The sequence below is a fragment of the Zosterops lateralis genome, assembly GCF_965231275.1.
Source record: "Zosterops lateralis genome assembly, chromosome: 23".
In the NCBI taxonomy this organism is placed as follows: Eukaryota; Metazoa; Chordata; class Aves; order Passeriformes; family Zosteropidae; genus Zosterops; species Zosterops lateralis.
In genome coordinates, this window is record NC_139783.1 from 1,397,451 (window position 1) to 1,416,007 (window position 18,557).

At 39.6% G+C, this 18,557-nt stretch overlaps 1 protein-coding gene across 1 annotated transcript in view; it reads right to left on the reverse strand.

Annotated features, from left to right (window-relative positions):
- Window positions 1-16,098, reverse strand: part of RAB4B (RAB4B, member RAS oncogene family) — a 35,324-nt gene extending 19,226 nt beyond the window's left edge. Inside the window, exons 1-5 of the mRNA XM_083877246.1 lie at window positions 16,065-16,098; window positions 15,199-15,279; window positions 12,970-13,084; window positions 6,928-6,990; window positions 1,124-1,278 (exon numbers count right to left, since the gene is read on the reverse strand). Coding sequence (XP_083733372.1) covers window positions 1,124-1,278; window positions 6,928-6,990; window positions 12,970-13,084; window positions 15,199-15,279; window positions 16,065-16,080 — 430 coding nt within the window. The 5' untranslated portion in view covers window positions 16,081-16,098. The remainder of the gene's footprint in view (window positions 1-1,123; window positions 1,279-6,927; window positions 6,991-12,969; window positions 13,085-15,198; window positions 15,280-16,064) is intronic.
- Between the last annotated feature and the right edge of the window lie 2,459 nt (window positions 16,099-18,557).

The following is an 18,557-nucleotide window of genomic DNA, read 5'->3' on the forward strand; positions in this document are numbered from 1 at the left end:
CCCTGGTTATTCTCATTTTTCCCCCTTTTTTTCCCCCCTGTTTTTTACCCATTTTTCCCTGTTTTTTCCCATTTTTCTCCCATTTTTTTCCATTTTTCCTCATTTCCCCCATTTTTCCCAATTTTCCCATTTTTTTCCTGTTTTTCTCCCCCATTTTTTCCTGTTTTTCTCCCCCATTTTTTCCCGATTTTTCTCCCCCATTTTTTCCTATTTTTCCCCCGTTTTTCCCATTTTTTCCCCATTTTTTTCCCATTTTTTTCCTCCATTTTTCCCATTCCTCCCTCGTTTTTACCCATTTTTTCCCATTTTTCCCCCTGTTTTTTACCCATTTTTTCACCATTTTTTCCCCTGGTTATTTTCATCTTTTCCCCTGTTTTTTCCCCAGTTTTTAACCCATGTTTTCCCCGTTTTTTTTCCCAATTTCTCATTTTTCTCCCCCATTTTTTCCCATTTTTTCCCCTGGTTATTTTCATTTTTTCCCCAGTTTTTTCTCTCATTTCCCCCCATTTTTTCCCCATTTTTCTCCCTGTTTTTTCCCATTTTCCCCCCATTTTTTCCATTTTTTCCCCATTTTTATCCTTTTTTCTCCTGTTTTTCCCCTTTTTTTCCCTGTTTTTTCCCATTTTCCCCCATATCCTCATTTTTTCCCATTTTTTCCCATTTTTCTCCCCCATTTCTTTCCATTTTTTCCCTGTTTTTAACCCATTTTTTCCCCATTTCCCCCCGTTTTTTCCCATTTTTTCCCCTTTTTTTATGATTTTCCCTGTTTTTTCCCATTTTTTCCCATTTTTCTCCCCCACTTTTTTTCCATTTTTTCCCTCATTTTTAACCTGTTTTTTTTCCCCAATTTCCCCCTCCAATTTTCCCATTTTTCTCCCATTTTTTCCCAATTTTTCTCCCCCATTATTTTCATTTTTCCCCGTTTTTCCCCCATTTTCCCCCCATTTTTTTCTCTTTTTTTTCCCATTTTTTACCCATTTTTCCCTCATTTTTTCACCATTTTTTCCCATTTTTCCCCCGTTTTTTTCCCCATTTTCCCCCATTTTTTTCCCCAATTCCCCAAATTCCCCATTTTTTTCCCCAAATTCCCCATTTTTTCCCCCATATTTTCCCCATTTCTCACCGTTTTCCTGCGCGAATCTCGAGGCCTCCAGGAAGGTGACCTCCCTCTCCCCCTCCAGGTCCTTCTTGTTCCCGCACAGGATGATGACGATGTTGGGGCTGGCCAAGGTCCGCGCGTCCGTCAGCCACTGCGCCAGCGCGTTGTACGTCTCGCGGCTGAAATTCCCAGAATTCCGGGGTCCAAATCCATGGAAAAGCACCAGGAATGGGGAAAAAACAAAAAAAAAAGGGAAAAAAAAGGTGAAAAAATGACGGAAATAGACCCAGAAATGTCGGAAATTCGCGCAGTGACGTCGTAAATTGACACAACGTCATCATAATCAATGAATTAATTCTCCTGGCTGGAATTCCCAAAATTATAGGATTGGGATCCATGGAAAAAAACCAGGAATGGGGAAAAAACAAAAAAAAAACGAAGAAAAAAGGTGAAAAAATGACGGAAATAGACCCAGAAATGTCGGAAATTCGCGCGGTGACGTCACAGATTCACACAATGATGTCATGATGGAGGAATTCATTCTCCTGGATGGAATTCACAAAATTCAGGGGTCCGAATCCATGGAAAAGCACCAGGAATGGGGAAAAAACAAAAAAAAAAGGGAGAAAAAAGGTGAAAAAATGAGCGAAATAGACCCAGAAATGTCGGAAATTCGCGCAGTGACGTCATCGATTGACACAATGTTGTCATAATGGAGGAATTAATTCTAATGGATGGAATTCCCAAAATTTTAGGATTGGGATCCATGGAAAAAAACCAGGAATGGGGAAAAAACAAAAAAAAAAAGGAGAAAAAAAGGTGAAAAAATGACCGAAATAGACCCAGAAATGTCGGAAATTCGCGCGGTGACGTCATCGATTCACACAATGATGTCATAAGGGAGGAATTAATTCTCCTGGATGGAATTGCCAGAAATTTTAGGATTGGGATCCATGGAAAAGCACCAGGAATGGGGAAAAAAACAAAAAAAAAAAGGAGAAAAAAAGGTGAAAAAATGACCGAAATAGACCCAGAAATGTCGGAAATTCGCGCGGTGACGTCGTAAATTCCCATGATTTTGTCATAATGGAGAAATTAATTCTAATGGATGGAATTCCCAAAATTTCCAGGGTCGAAATCCATGGAAAAGCACCAGGAATGGGGAAAAAACAAAAAAAAAAGGGAGAAAAAAGGTGAAAAAATGACCGAAATAGACCCGGAAATGTCGGAAATTCGCGCGGCGACGTCATCGATTGACACAATGTCGTCATAATGGAGGAATTAATTCTCCTGACTGGAATTGCCTGAAATTTGGGATGGAAATCCATGGAAAAGCACCAGGAATGGGGAAAAAAAACAAAAAAAAAAGGGAAAAAAAGGTGAAAAAATGACGGAAATAGACCCAGAAATGTCGGAAATTCGTGCGGTGACGTCACCGATTCGCATGATTTTGTCATAATGGAGGAATTAATTCTCCTGGATGGAATTGCCAGAAATTTTAGGATTGGGATCCATGGGAAAGCACCAGGAATGGGGAAAAAAAACCAAAAAAAAAGGGAAAAAAAAGGTGAAAAAATGACGGAAATAGACCCGGAAATGTCGGAAATTCACGCCGTGACGTCGTAAATTCACACGTCATCATAATCAATGAATTAATTCTCCTGGCTGGAATTCCCAAAATTCCGGGGTCAAAATCCATGGGAAAGCACCAGGAATGGGGAAAAAACAAAAAAAAAAAGGGAAAAAAAAGGTGAAAAAATGACCAAAATAGACCCAGAAATGTCGGAAATTCGCGCCGTGACGTCGTAAATTCCCATGATTTTGTCATAATGGAGGAATTAATTCTCCTGGATGGAATTGCCAGAAATTTTAGGATTGGGATCCATGGAAAAGCACCAGGAATGGGGAAAAACCAAGAAAAAAAGGGAAAAAAAAGGTGAAAAAATGACCAAAATAGACCCAGAAATGTCGGAAATTCGCGCGGTGACGTCGTAAATTGACACATTGATGTAATAATGGAGAAATTAATTCTCCTGACTGGAATTCCTCGAAATTTTGACGTCAAAATCCATGGAAAAAAACCAGGAATGGGGAAAAAACAAAAAAAAAAACGGAGAAAAAAGGTGAAAAAATGACAAAAATAGACCCAGAAATGTCGGAAATTCGCGCGGTGACGTCGTAAATTGACACAATGTCGTCATAATGGAGGAATTAATTCTAATGGATGGAATTCCCAAAAATTGCAGGGTCGAAATCCATGGAAAAGCACCAGGAATGGGGAAAAAACAAAAAAAAAAGGAAAAAAAAGGTGAAAAAATGACCGAAATAGACCCAGAAATGTCGGAAATTCGCGCGGTGATGTCGTAAATTCACACAATGATGTCATAATGGAGGAATTAATTCTAAAGGATGGAATTCACAAAATTTTAGGATTGGGATCCATGGAAAAAAACCAGGAATGGGGAAAAAACAAAAAAAAAAAGGGAGAAAAAAGGTGAAAAAATGACCAAAATAGACCCAGAAATGTCGGAAATTCGCGCGGCGACGTCATCGATTCACACAATGTCGTCATAATGGAGGAATTAATTCTCCTGGATGGAATTCACAAAATTTTGGGGTCCAAATCCATGGAAAAAAAACAGGAATTGGGAAAAAAACAAAAAAAAAGGAAAAAAAAGGTGAAAAAATGACGGAAATAGACCCAGAAATGTCGGAAATTCGCGCGGTGACGTCACAGATTCACATAATTATGTCATAATGGAGGAATTCATTCTAATGGATGGAATTCCCAAAATTTTAGGTTTGGGATCCATGGAAAAGCACCAGGAATGGGGAAAAAACAAAAAAAAAAGGGAAAAAAAAAGTGAAAAAATGAGCGAAATAGACCCAGAAATGTCGGAAATTCGCGCAGTGACGTCATCGATTCACACAACATCATCATAATCAATGAATTAATTCTCCTGGATGGAATTCCCAAAATTCCGGGGTCAAAATCCATGGGAAAGCACCAGGAATGGGGAAAAAACAAAAAAAAAAAGTGAAAAAAAAAGTGAAAAAATGAACGAAATAGACCCGGAAATGTCGGAAATTCGCGCGGTGACGTCGTAAATTCCCATGATTTTGTCATAATGGAGGGATTAATTCTAATGGATGGAATTGCCAGAAAATTTTAGGATTGGGATCCATGGAAAAAAAACAGGAATGGGGAAAAAACAAAAAAAAAAGGGAAAAAAAAGTGAAAAAATGACGGAAATAGACCCAGAAATGTCGGAAATTCGCGCCGTGACGTCATTGATTCGCATGATTTTGTCATAATGGAGGAATTAATTCTAAAGGATGGAATTCACAAAATTTTAGGATTGGGATCCATGGAAAAAAAACAGGAATGGGGAAAAAACAAAAAAAAAAGGGAGAAAAAAGGTGAAAAAATGACCAAAATAGACCCAGAAATGTCGGAAATTCGCGCGGTGACGTCACAGATTCACACAACATCATCATAATCAATGAATTAATTCTCCTGGATGGAATTCACAAAATTTTGGGGTCAAAATCCATGGAAAAGCACCAGGAATGGGGAAAAAACAAAAAAAAAAGGAGAAAAAAAGGTGAAAAAATGACGGAAATAGACCCAGAAATGTCGGAAATTCGCGCGGCGACGTCATCGATTCACACAATGTTGTCATGATGGAGGAATTAATTCTAATGGATGGAATTCCCAAAATTTTAGGATTGGGATCCATGGAAAAGCACCAGGAATGGGGAAAAACCAAGAAAAAAAGGGAAAAAAAAGGTGAAAAAATGACCAAAATAGACCCAGAAATGTCGGAGATTCGCGCCGTGACGTCATCGATTGACACAATGTCGTCATAATGGAGGAATTAATTCTAATGGATGGAATTCCCAAAATTTTAGGATTGGGATCCATGGAAAAAAAACAGGAATGGGGAAAAAACAAAAAAAAAAAGGAGAAAAAAAGGTGAAAAAATGACGGAAATAGACCCAGAAATGTCGGAAATTCGCGTGGTGACGTCATAAATTCACATAATTTTCACACGGTGACGTCACACTCAGCCAGGAAATTCCCAGGAATTTCAGGATCAGGAAAAGCCCCAAAAAAAAGGAAAAAAAAAAGAGGGGAAAAACCCCAAAATAATGAAAAAAAAATGTTGTAAATTCACACGGTGACGTCATAAATTCACGGGGTGACGTCACAGCTCAGCCAATGAGGGTTGTTGGTGTCCTGGTGGGAATTCTGGGAATTTTGGGATCGAGATCCATGGAAAACAACAAAAAATGGGGGAAAAAAATTAAAAAAAAAGGGGAAAAAAAAGAAAAAAAGTCATCAATTCACACGGTGACGTCATCAATTCACACAGTGACGTCACAGTCGGTCACTGGGCCAGAGCACTGGAGCTCTCCTGGCTGGAATTCTGGGAAATTTGGGATTGGGATCAATGGAAAATCCAGAAATGGGAAAAAAAGAGGAAAAAAATTGAAAAAAAGGCGAGGAAAAGTCCCAAATTCACCCAGTGACGTCATCAATCCACACGGTGACGTCATAAATCCACACGGTGACGTCATAAATCACACTCGGCCCCCGGAGGTTTCCCGGCGGGAATTTGGGATCCACAGAAACACCAAAAACGGGCGGAAAAAAAACTCCAAAAAACACCAAAAAAAGGAAAAAAGGCGACAAAATCCTCGCGGTGACGTCATCAATCAATGCAGTGACATCACAAACCAGGCTGATGATGTCACGCACCCGCCCGATGACGTCACAGGCACAATGATGATGTCACAGAGCCAATGATGACGTCACAAACCCAGCTGGTGACACCACACACTTGTCCAATGATGTGACAGACCCAAATTATGACACCACAGTCTCAACTGATGACATCACACACCTACCTGATGACATCATAGACCCAACTGTGATGTCACAGATACAGTTGGTGACGTCACAGAGACACCCAGTGATGTCACACAGCCATCAGTGATGTCATAGGCCCACCTGGTGACGTCACAAACCCAGCTGACGACATCACACACCTGCCTCATGATGTCACAGACCCAATGATGATGTCACAAACCTGCCTGATGACGTCACAGGCACGATGATGATGTCACAAACCAAACTGGTGACATCACACACCTGTCTGATGATGTCAGAGATCCAATGATGAGATGCCACAAACTCAATTGGTGACATCACAAATCTGCCCGATGATCTCACAGACACAATGATGATGTCACTGACCCAGTGATGATGTCACAGACCCAATGATGATGTCACAAACCCGGCTGCTGACGTCACACATCTGCCTGATGATGTCACAGACCCAAATGATGACATCACAAACCAAGCTGGTGACATCACACACCCGTCCTATGATGTCACAGACTCAACTATGATGTCACAGACCCGATGATGATGTCACAAACCCAGCTGCTGATGTCACAGAGACAGCCAGTGACGTCCTAGACGCCCCTGGTGACGTCACAAACGCAGTTGATGACATCACAGACCCAATGATGATGTCACAGACAGGGTCGGTGACATCATGCACCCATCGATGACGTCACAGAGACAGCCAGTGACGTCACGCAGACGTTGATGATGTCATAGACCCACCTGGCGATGCCGCACACCCCCCACTGATGACGTCACAGACCCACCCTGGTGACATCACACATTCCCCACTGATGACGTCACATCCCTGTCTGGTGATGTCACAGCTCTATTTGATGACATCACAGCCCCGCCTCTTCCCATCCCCCGCCCAGCCAATGGGGTGGCGCCATTGTTAGTGACGTCACGGACGCACCTGGTGATGTCATAGACGAGCAGCGCCCCCGCGGCCCCTCGGTAGTAACTGCGCGTCACCGACCTGGACACGGAAAACGGGAGAAAAACCAATGGAATAACGGAATTCCCAAAGGCCAAGGCAGGAAATGCAGGTTTTAATCAGGGATCGATAACGGGGATTGACAATTGGCAGTTAATTGGGGAACGGGGGGCGAGAGTCAGGGGAAACGGCGGGAAAAAAGGGGGAAAAATGGGAGAAATTATGAAGAAAATATGGGGAAATGTTGAGGAAAAAAGAGGAAAAAATAAGGAAAAGATAAGGAAAAACCAGGGAAAAATATGGAAAAAATGAGGAAAGAAGGAGGAAAAAATGGGGAAAAAAACGGGAAAAAAGGGGGAAAAATGAGGGAAATCATGAAAAAAATATGGGGAAATGTTGGGGGAAAAGCAGAAAAAAAAAGGAGAAAAAACCCACGAAATATCAGGGGAAAATATGGAAAAAATGAGGAAAGGAGGAGGAAAAAAATGAGGAAAAAATGAGGGAAAAAAGGGGGGAAAAAAGGGTAAAAAATGGGAGAAATAATGAAAAAAAGGTGGAAAAATGTTGAGGAAAAAGCTGGAAAAAAAAGGGTAAAAAAATAAGGAAAAACCAGGGGAAAATATGGAAAAAATGAGGAAATAATGGGGAAAGAAGGAGGAAAAAAAAGGGGGGATAAAAGGGGAAAAAAAGAGGAGAAATAATGAAAAAATGTGGGAAAATGTTGGGGAAAAAGGAGGAAAAAATAAGGGAAAACGAGGGGAAAATATGGAAAAAAATGAGGAAACAATGAGGGAAAAAGGGGGGGAAAAGGGGGAAAAAGGGGGAAAAAAAGGGGAAAAATGGGAGAAATAATGAAAGAAATATGGGAAAGTGTTGAGGAAAAAAGAGGAAAAAAGGGGAAAAAATAAGGGAAAACCAGGGAAAAATATGGAAAAAAATGAGGAAAAAATAGGGAAAGTAGGAGGAAAAAAGGGGAAAAAAATTGGGAGAAAGAATGAAAAAAATATGGAAAAGTGTTGAGGAAAAAAAAGGAAAAAATAAGGAAAAAATAGGGGAAAATATGGAAAAAAAAAGGGGAAAATATGGAAAAAAAAAGGAGAAAATGAGGAAAGAAGGAGGGAAAAAGGGGGGGAAAAAAGGGAGAAATAATGAAGAAAATATGGGAAAGTGTTGAAGAAAAAGCAGGAAAAAAGAGGGAAAAAAATAAGGAAAAAACAGGGGAAAAACCAGGAATAAAATGAGGAAAGAAAGAGGAAAAAAAGGGGGAAAAAAGGGGGGAAAAAGGGAGAAATAATGAAAAAATATGGGAAAATGTTGAGGAAAATGTAGGAAAAAATAAGGAAAAAAGAGGAAAAAAAAAAGGAAAAAAAGAGGAAAAAATAAGGAAAAAAATAAGGGAAAACCAGGGAAAAATATGGAAAAAATGAGGAAAGGAGGCGAAAAAAAAGGGGGGGGAAAAGGGGGGAAAAATTGGGAAAAATTGGGAAAAAATGGGAGAAATCTTGAAAAAATGTGGGAAAATGTTGAGGGAAAAAGAGGAAAAAATAAGGAAAAAAGAGGGAAAAAAATAAGGAAAAAAAGAGGAAAAAATAAGGAAAAAAATAAGGAAAAACCAGGGAAAAATATGGAAAAAATGAGGAAAGAATGGGGAAAGACGGAGGAAAAAAGGGGAAAAAAAAAAGAGGAAAAAAAAGGGGAAAAAATGGGAGAAATAATGAAAAAAAAGTGGAAAATGTTGAGGAAAAAATAAGGAAAAAATAGGGGAAAATATATCGAAAAAACGAAGAAAAAATGTGGAAAAATGGGGGAAAAAAAGGGAAAAAGCAGGAAAAAAAAGGAAAAAAATAAGGAAAAAATAAGAAAAAACCAGGGGAAAATATGGAAAAAATGAGGAAAGGAGGAGGGAAAAAAGGGGGAAAAAATGGGAGAAATAATGAAAAAAATATGGGAAAATGTTGAGGAAAAAGCAGAAAAAAGGGGGAAAAAAAAGGGAAAAAACAAAGATAAAAATCAGGTACAAAAGGGAAAAGAAATAAGGAAAAAAATCAGGAAAAAGGGAAGAAATCTTGGTGAAAAAAAGGGAAAAAACAAAGAAAAAATCGGGGGAAAACCAAGGAAAAATCAGGAAAAACAGGGAAAAAACAAGGAAAAAATCTGGGAAAAAAACAAAGAAAAAATCAGGAAAAAAATCAGGAAAAAGGAAAAAAAAATCTGGGAAAAAATGGACAAAACAAAGAAAAGAATTGGGGAAAACCAGTGGAAAAATCAGGAAAAAAAAACAAGGAAAAAAAACAGGAAAAAGGGAAAAATCTGGGGAAAAAAGGGAAAAAATCAAAGAAAATAATTGGGACAAAAAAAGGGGAAAAAAAAAAAAAAAAAAAAAGGGAAAAAAGGGGGAAAAAACAAGGAAAAAAATCAGGAAAAAAGGAAAAAAAAAACCAAGGAAAAAAATCAGGAAAAAAGGGGAAAAAAACAAGGAAAAAATCAGGAAAAAAAGGGAAAAAATCTGGGGAAAAAGGGGAAAAAATAAAGAAAAAATCAGGGAAAAAATAACGAAAAAAATTTGGGGAAGAAAAGGGGGAAAATCAAGGAAAAATCAGGAAACAAAAGGAAAAAAATCTGGGGAAAAGGGAAAAAAGAAAGAAAAAAATCAAGAAAAAAGGAAAAAGAAAACAGGGAAAGAATCTGGGAAAAAAAAGGACAAAAACCAGGGGAAAATCAGGAAAAAAAGGGAAAAAACAAAGAAAAAATCAGGAAAAAAAGGGAAAAAACAAAGAAAAAAATCAAGGAAAAAATTTGGGGAAAAATCAAGGAAAAAATCTGGGAAAAAGGGAAAAAACAAAGAAAAAATTTGGGGGAAAAAGGGGAAAAAGAAAGAAAAAAATCAGGAAAAAAGGAAAAAAAACAGGAAAAAAATCAGGAAAAAAGGGAAAAATCTGGAGAAAAAAAAGAGAAAAAAACAAGGGAAAAAAGAAGGAAAAAATCACGAAAAAAAGGAAAAAGAAACAAAGAAAAAATCAGGGAAAAAAGGGTAAAAACAAGGAAAAAATCGGGGAAAAAAGGAAAAATCAAGGAAAAAATCTGGGAAAAAAGGGGAAAAACAGGAAAAAAAGGGAAAAAAAGGAAAAAAATCAGAAAAAAGGGAAAACAACAGGGATAAAGGGGGAAAAAACATGGAAAATATTGGGGAAAAAAAGGAAAAAAATCAAGGAAAAATCAGGAAAAAAAAAGGGGAAAATCAATGAAAAAATCAGGAAAAAGGGGGAAAAATCTGAAAAAAAAAAGGGAAAAAAAAAGGATAAAATTGGGGAAAAAAGGAAAAAGACAAAGAAAAAAATCAGGGAAAAAATCAGGGAAAAAATGGACAAAACAAAGAAAAAAATCAGGGGAAAAACAAAAAAAAATCAGGAAAAAAAGGGGAAAAACAGGGAAAAATCAGGAAAAAGAGAAAAAATCTGGGGGAAAAAAGCCAAAGAAAAAATGGGGAAAAAGGGGAAAAATCAAGGGAAAAATCAGGAAAAAAAGGGGAAAAAAAGGGGAAAAAAACAAGGAAAAAAATCAGGGAAAAAAGGGGAAAAATCCAGAAAAAAATAAGAAAAAAAGGCGAAAAAAAATCAAGGAAAAATCAGGAAAAAGGGGAAAAAAACTAGGGAAAAATCAGGAAATTAAAAGCGGAAAGATCAAGGAAAAAAAAAGGAAAAAATCAGGAGAAATAAGGAAAAAATAAAGAAAAAAAATCGGGGAAAAAATCAAAGAAAACAAGGGAATAAAATGAGGAAAAAAGGGGGAAAAAAAGAAAAAAAAAAGGGAAAAAAGGGAAAAAAATCTGGGAAAAACAAGGAATAAATCAGGAAAAATGGGGAAAAAAAGGAAAAAAATGCAGAAAAAAGGGGGAAAAAAAAGAAGAAAAAATTGGGAAAAAAAGGAAAAAAATCAGGGAAAAATCAGAAAAAAAAGGGGAAAAATTAAGGGAAAAAATCAGGAAAAAATTGAAAAAAACCAAAGAAAAAAATTGGGGAAAATGGGGGAAAAAACAAGGATAAAAACAAGGAAAAAAGGGGAAAAAAAAACAGGGAAAAAAGGGAAAAAAAAACAGGGAAAAAAGGGAAAAAAAACAACAAGGAAAAAAGGGGAAAAAAAAGAAAAAAAATTGGGAAAAAAAGGAAAAAAAATCAGGGAAAAATCAGGAAAAAAAGGGGAAAAATCAAGGAAAAAAAAAGGAAAAAATCAGGGAAAAACAAGGAAAAAAATCAGGAAAAAAGGGAAAAAAACAAGGAAAAAATCAGAAAAAAAAGAGGGAAAACCAAGAAAAAATAAGGAAAAAAAAGATAAAAAAACAAAGAAAAAATCAGGAAAAAAACAAAGAAAAAAACAGGGAAAAAAGGGAAAAAAAAAAAACAAGGAAAAAAGGAGAAAAAAAAGAAAAAAAATTGGGGAAAAAAAAAGAAAAAAAATTGGGAAAAAAGGAAAAAAAAATCAGGGAAAAATCAGAAAAAAAAGGGGAAAATTTAAGGGAAAAAAATCAGGAAAAAATGGAAAAAAACCAAAGAAAAAAATTGGGGAAAATGGGGGAAAAAACAAGGAAAAAATCTGGGGGAAAAAGGGGAAAAACCAAGGAAAAAAATCAGGAAAAAAACCCAAGGAAAAAAATCAGGAAAAAAGGGGAAAAACAAGGAAAAAAATCAGGGGAAAAGGGGAAAAAAACAGGGAAAAAATCAGGAAAAAAAAAGAAAAATCAGGGGAAAAAAGAAAAAAAACCAAAAAAATTGGGGAAAAATTAAGGGAAAAAATCAGGAAAAAATGGAAAAAACCAAAGAAAAAAATGGGGAAAATGGGGGAAAAAACAAGGATAAAAACAAGGAAAAAAGGGGAAAAAAAAACAGGGAAAAAAGGGAAAAAAAAAACCCAAGGAAAAAAGGGGGAAAAAAAGGAAAAAATTGGGAAAAAAAGGAAAAAAAATCAGGGAAAAATCAGAAAAAAAAGGGGAAAAATCAAGGAAAAAAAAGGAAAAAATCAGGGAAAAACAAGGAAAAAAATCAGGAAAAAAGGGAAAAAAATACAAGGAAAAAAAAAACAAAGGGAAAAACAGGAAAAAAAGGGAAATATACAGGGAAAAATTAGGAAAAAAAAGGAAAAATCAGGGGAAAAAAGAAAAAAAACCAAAAAAATTGGGGAAAAATCAAGGAAAAGTCAGGAAAAAATGGAAAAAAAACAGGGAAAAAAATTGGGGAAAATGAGGGAAAAAACAAGGACAAAAACAAGGAAAAAAGGGAAAAAAAAAACCAAGGAAAAAAGGAAAAAAAAAGAAAAAAAATTGGGGAAAAAAGGAAAAAAAATCAGGGGAAAATCAGGAAAAAACCGGGGAAAATCAAGGAAAAAAAAGGAAAAAATCAGGGAAAAAACCAAGGAAAAACATCAGGAAAAAAGGGAAATAAACAGGGAAAAAATCAGGGAAAAAAAAAGGAAAAATCAGGGAAAAACGGGGGAAAAAACAATGAAAAAAATGGGGAAAAAAGGGGAAAAACAAGGGAAAAAATCAGGAAAAAAAGGAAAAAATACAGGGAAAAAGAAAAAAAAAAAAAAAGAAAAAAATTGGGGGAAAAAGGGAAAAAAAGAAAGAAAAAAATTGGGGAAAAAGGGGGAAAATCAAGGAAAAAAAAGAAAAAAAAAAGAAGGAAAAATCAGGAAAAAGGGAAAAAAATCAGGAAAAAGGGAAAAAAAACAAGGAAAAAAATCAGGAAAAAAGGGAAATAAACAGGGAAAAAATCAGGGAAAAAAAAAAGGAAAATCAGGGGGAAAAAAGGAAAAAACAAAGAAAAAAATCATGAAAAAAGAGGGAAAAAAACCCAAAAAAAAATCGTGAAAAAGGGGAAAAATCAAGGAATACATCAGGAAAAACAAGGAATAAATCAGAAAAAAAAAGGGGAAAAATCAGGAAAAAAGGGGGATAAGTGAGAAAAAGCAGGAAAAAGCAGGAAAAATTAGGAAAAAGTGGAAAAAAAATAGAAAAAAATTCATTACCTGAATCGCTCCTGGCCCGCCGTGTCCCAGATCTGCAGTTTGACCGTTTTCCCGCCCACGTTGACCACCTTGGAGCCAAATTCCACCCCAATGGTGTGGTTGGAGTCCTGTTTGACTGGGGAAATGGGAACAAAATGGGAAAAATGGGAAAAAATGGGAATTCGGGGGGATTGGGGGGAAAAAGGGGGAAAAAGGGCTCGGAAAGGAGAAAAAATGATAAAAAAGTGACTCAAAATGGAGGAGAAATGGGCCCGAAATGATGGAAAATTGTCCAAAAATCGCCCAAAAATTATCAAAAAAATGGCCCAAAAATGACCCAAAAATGGTCCAAAAATGACCCAAAAAATGGTCCAAAAAATGGTCAAAAAAAAAACCCCAAAAAATGGTCCAAAAATGATCCAAAAATGACCAAATAAGTGGCCCAAAAATGACTCAAAAAATTGCCCAAAAAATGGCCAAAAAATGACCCAAAAAATGGCCTAAAAATATCCATAAAAATGATCCAAAAATGGTCAAAAAAAACCCCAAGAATGGTCCAAAAATGGTCCAAAAATGGCCAAAAAATGACCCAAAAATGGCCCAAAAATGACCCAAAAAATGACCCAATAAATGGCCCAAAAATGGTCCCAAAATGACCCAAAAGTGGCTCAAAAATGACCCAAAAATGGCCCAAAAATGACCCAAAAAATGACCCAAAAATGACCCAAAAATGGCCCAAAAATGACCCAAAAAATGACCCAAAAAATGACCCAAAAATGGACCAAAAATGACTCAAAAAATGTCTCAAAAATGGCCCGAAAATGGCCCAAAAATGACACAAAAAATGGCCCAAAAATGGTCAAAAAACCCCCCAAAAATGGTCCAAAAATGGTCCAAAAATGGCCAAAAAATGACCCAAAAAATGGCCCAAAAATGACCCAAAAAATAACCCAATAAATGGCCCAAAAATGGTCTCAAAATGACCCAAAAGTGGCTCAAAAATGACCGAAAAATGGCCCAAAAATGACCCAAAAATGACCCAAAAATGGACCAAAAATGACTCAAAAAATGTCTCAAAAATGGCCCAAAAATGGCCCAAAAATGACACAAAAACTGACCCAAAAATGGCCCAAAAATTGCCAAAAAATGGCCAAAAATGACCCAAAAATGGACCAAAAATGACTCAAAAAATGTCTCAAAAATGGCCCAAAAATGGCCCAAAAATGACACAAAAAACGGCCCAAAAATGGCCAAAAAATGACCCAAAAATGGCCCAAAAATTACACAATAAATGGCCCAAAATTGCCCAAAAATGACCAAAAATGGTCCAAAAAATTACCCAAAAATGGCCCAAAAATGGCACCAAAATTACCCCAAAAATGGTCTAAAAATGACCCAAAAATGGCTCAAAATGGCCATAAAATGGTCCAAAAATGGCCCAAAAATGGCCCCAAAATGACTCAAAAATAGCCCAAAAATGACCCAAAAATGGCCCAAAATTGACCTGAAAATGACCCAAAAATTGGCCCAAAAATGACGCAAAAAATGACGCAAAAAATGACCCAAAAATTACCTCAAAAATGGCCCAAAAATGACCCGAAAATTGGCACAAAAATGAATGAAAAATTGGCCCAAAAATGATTCAAAAATGGTCAAAAAATGACCCAAAAATGGTCCAAAAAAAGCCCAAAAAATGCCCCAAAAATTATAAAAAAAAAAGGTCCAAAAATTACCCAAAAAATGGCCCAAAAATTACCCAAAAATTGTCCAAAAATGACCCAAAAATTGTCCAAAAATGACCCAAAAATGGCCAAAAAAATGCCCCAAAAATTATCAAAAAAAGGTCCAAAAATGACCCAAAAATTGTCCAAAAATGACCCAAAAATAGCCCAAAAATGGCCCAAAAATGACTCAAAAAATGGGTCAAAAATGGCACAAAAAAGACCCAAAAATGGCCAAAAAAATCACCAAAAAAATCACAAAAAAAAAAATCACAAAAAATTTCCCCAAAATTTCCCAAAAATCCCCCAACCCCCCAAAATTCCCAAAAATCCCCCCAAATTCCCAAAATATTCCCCCAAAGACCAACAGAAAACACCCCAAAAAATCAAAAAAAAAATCACAAAAAAATCCCCCCAAAATCCCCCAAAAAATCCCCCAAAAAATCCCAAAAAATTCCCAAAAATCCCCCAACCCCCCAGAATTCCCAAAATCCCCAAAATTCCCCAAAAAATTCCCAAAATTTCCTACATTTGCTCTCGATGAAGTGGTGCAGGAGGCAGGACTTGCCGGTGCCGGCGCTGCCGATCACCAGGAACTTGAAGAGAAAATCTGGAAAAAAAAATTTAGAAAATCCCAAAATTTCATAGAAAATTCCCCAAAATTTCCTTTCTTTGGGATTTGCCCCAAAAATTCAAAGTTTGGAACCCAAAATTTCAAAGTTTGGACCCAAAATGTCAAAGTTTGGAGCCCAAAACTGCCAAAAAATCCCTTCTGGAGGTGCCCAAAATTCCCAAATTTTGGACCTGAAATTCCCAAAAATTGCCTTGAAGGGCCCCAAATTCCCCTATAGAGACCCTGAGACCCCCCCAGATCCCTCATAGACCCCCTAAATCCCCTATAGGGACCCCCAAAGCCCTTTTAGGGACCCCCAGACCCTCCAAAACCCCCCATAGGAACCCCCAGATCCCCTATAGAGACTCCAGACCCCCTGAACCCCCTATAGATCCCCTATAGACCCCACAGATCCCCTATAGAGACCCCCCAGATCCCCCAAATCCCCCATAGGGACCCCCAGACCCCTAAAGATCCCCTATAGACGGCCCCAAATCTCCCCAAAGTCCACCCAAATCCCCTATAGGGACCCCTAGACCCCATTTAGGGACTCCCGGACCCCCTTTAGGGCCCCGCTATAGATCCCCCAGCCCCCTATAGAGCCCCTATGGACCCCCAAACCCCCTTTAGGGACCCCCGGACAGCCCTAAATCCCCTATAGACCGCGCCAAATCCCATATAGACACCTCCAAATCCCCTGAAGAGACCCCCCAGCTCCCCCCGAGCCCTACAGACCCCTATAAATCCTCTATAGATCCCCTACAGATCCCCCATTGCCCCACCGTAGGTCTCGGACATGCTGGAACCGGGCCGGGAGACCGGGAGAAAAGATGGCGGCGCCCAGTAGAAGCTACTTCCGGGTGATGTGCGCATGCGCCGAGGGGAAGCGCCAGTAGATGGGCGGGGCTAAATGGGAAAGGGGCGGGGCCAATGAAAGGGCGGGGAAATAATGGAATGGGCGGGGCCAGAGAAAGGGCGGGAACTGGGAGGGGAAAAGGGCGGGGCCGGAGACAGGGCGGGAATCGTGAGGGGAATGGGCGTGGCCAAAGGGACGCGCGGTCCTAAAAGGGCCCGGTTTGACATAAAATCGCCAAAATGGGCCGAAAATCTCCCAGGCAGAGCTGGAGCCGCCGCTCCCTCCGCTCGTCTTCTCCTCCCGCTCCTGCGGCCGCTGCGCCTCTTCCTCCCTCCCTCCTCCTCCCCCGGGCCCGGCCCCGGACTGGGAGGGCGGGGACAAGGAAAGGGCGGGGACTGGGAGGGGAAAGGGGCGGGGTCAGGGAAAGGGCGGGAATCATGAGGGGAAAGGGGCGGGGTCAGGGACAGGGCGGGAATCATGAGGGGAAAGGGGCGGGGTCAGGGACAGGGCGGGAATCATGAGGGGAAAGGGGCGGGGTCAGGGACAGGGCGGGAACCATGAGGGGAAAGGGGCGGGGTCAGGGACAGGGCGGGAACCATGAGGGGAAAGGGGCGGGGCCAAGGGGACGCGCGGTCCTAAAATCGCCCGGTTTGAATTAAAAACACCAAAACTGGCCGAAAACCCACCGCAGATCTACCAGCAATCAATTTTCTTGCATTCTCTGAGTGTACGTGTATTAAATGCATTGGCATAGAAAATTTAGCACAAGGTAAAGAGGTACATGTTCAAATCCATGTGAAGCACACAGGTGGTAAATCAGTAACAAAAGTAGTGTTAATACTAGATGTACCTACAATTGGGGAATGGGCAAGACCTGTGACGTGTTTGATACCCCGAGCATGGAAGAATTCTCGTGTTTTATGAGATGCATATGCACATCCATTGTCTGTTTTTATCTCTTGAGGGACACCCATGGTGCTGAAGCATCTCTTGATTTCTCAGCCTCGTGTGCTGTTGCTACCATGAATCTGGAAAAGGTATCAATACAAACACGGACACATTTACAAGTCCAAAGCTCGTAATGTGTGTTACATATGTCTGCCAAATGTCATCAGGCTTCAACCCTCGTGGGTTTATACCTGGCAAAGAAATGGTCCGTTGACAGTACAAGAGAATCACAAACAGCCACAAAGGCAAATCTGGGTTTCGACACGTGGCAAAGAACGTATTGATTTATCACTTCCCATCTCTAAAGCCTTTTGGGCAGTTTGTCAGCTGCCATGGGGAAGAGAGAGCTGGGTCCTCTTTTAACAATTGAAATGAGGGGGATAATTCCTTTGTGGTGATTCCCAATAAAGGGTGAATCCAATTAAGACTTTTGAAAATCATTCCATCTGTGTATATCAGTTTTTAGGGTGACTGTTGTCTCCAGTAGTTTGAAACCCAGGGATTTCTAGGGAGGTGTGAGGTGGAGAGGTAAACAGGATTTGTTTTCATGAACCTCGTGATAATAAAGAAAAATGAGGTTTGTCATTCTGATGTGGTGCTGGGATTTGGGGGTTTCTTTCTTCTTATTTTTTTTTTTTTTTTAATTATTTATGAGTATTACTTTTCATTGTTCAGACTTTTAAATCCTACACATTATTAACAATGGCTGGATGTCGCTCACTGGGAGAATTCCCTACTTCTCTCACTGGGATTAAACTATATGGTCTATTTCAAGTTGAAATACAGATGGAAAGTCCCATTAATAGTGGATTTGGTGTGGTTTGGAGCTGGGGAAGGGTCTCATCCTGTCCCAGAGGTGCCTCAAGCCTGCTTTGCCACCACATCAGATTGTGGCCCCTCACGGCTGCCCAACCCTGGGGACATGGTGGGACACCTGTCCTGTCAGGGCTGAGGCTCCTCACGGCCCCTCACAGCCCCTCATGGCCTCTCACAGCCCTTCAGTGCCCCTCATGGTCCCTCATGGCCCTTTATGGCCCCTCACAGTCCCTCATTGCCCCTCACAGCCCTTTATGGCCCCTCACAGCCCTTTATGGCCCCTCATGGCCCCTCACAGCCCCTCATGGCCCCTCACAGCCCTTCATTGCCCCTCATGGCCCCTCACAGCCCCACATTGCCCCTCATGGCCCCTCACAGCCCCACATTGCCCGTCAGAGCCCCTCATTGTCCCTCATGGCCCCTCACACTCCCACATTTCCCCTCACAGCCCTTCATTGCCCCTCATGGCCCCTCACAGCCCTTCATTGCCCCTCATGGCCCCTCACGGCCCCTCACGGCCTTTCATGGCCCCTCACACCCCCACATTTCCCCTCACAGCCCTTCATTGCCCCTCATGGCCCCTCACAGCCCCTCACAGCCCTTTATGGCCCCTCATGGCCCCTCACAGCCCCTCATGGCCCCTCACAGCCCTTTA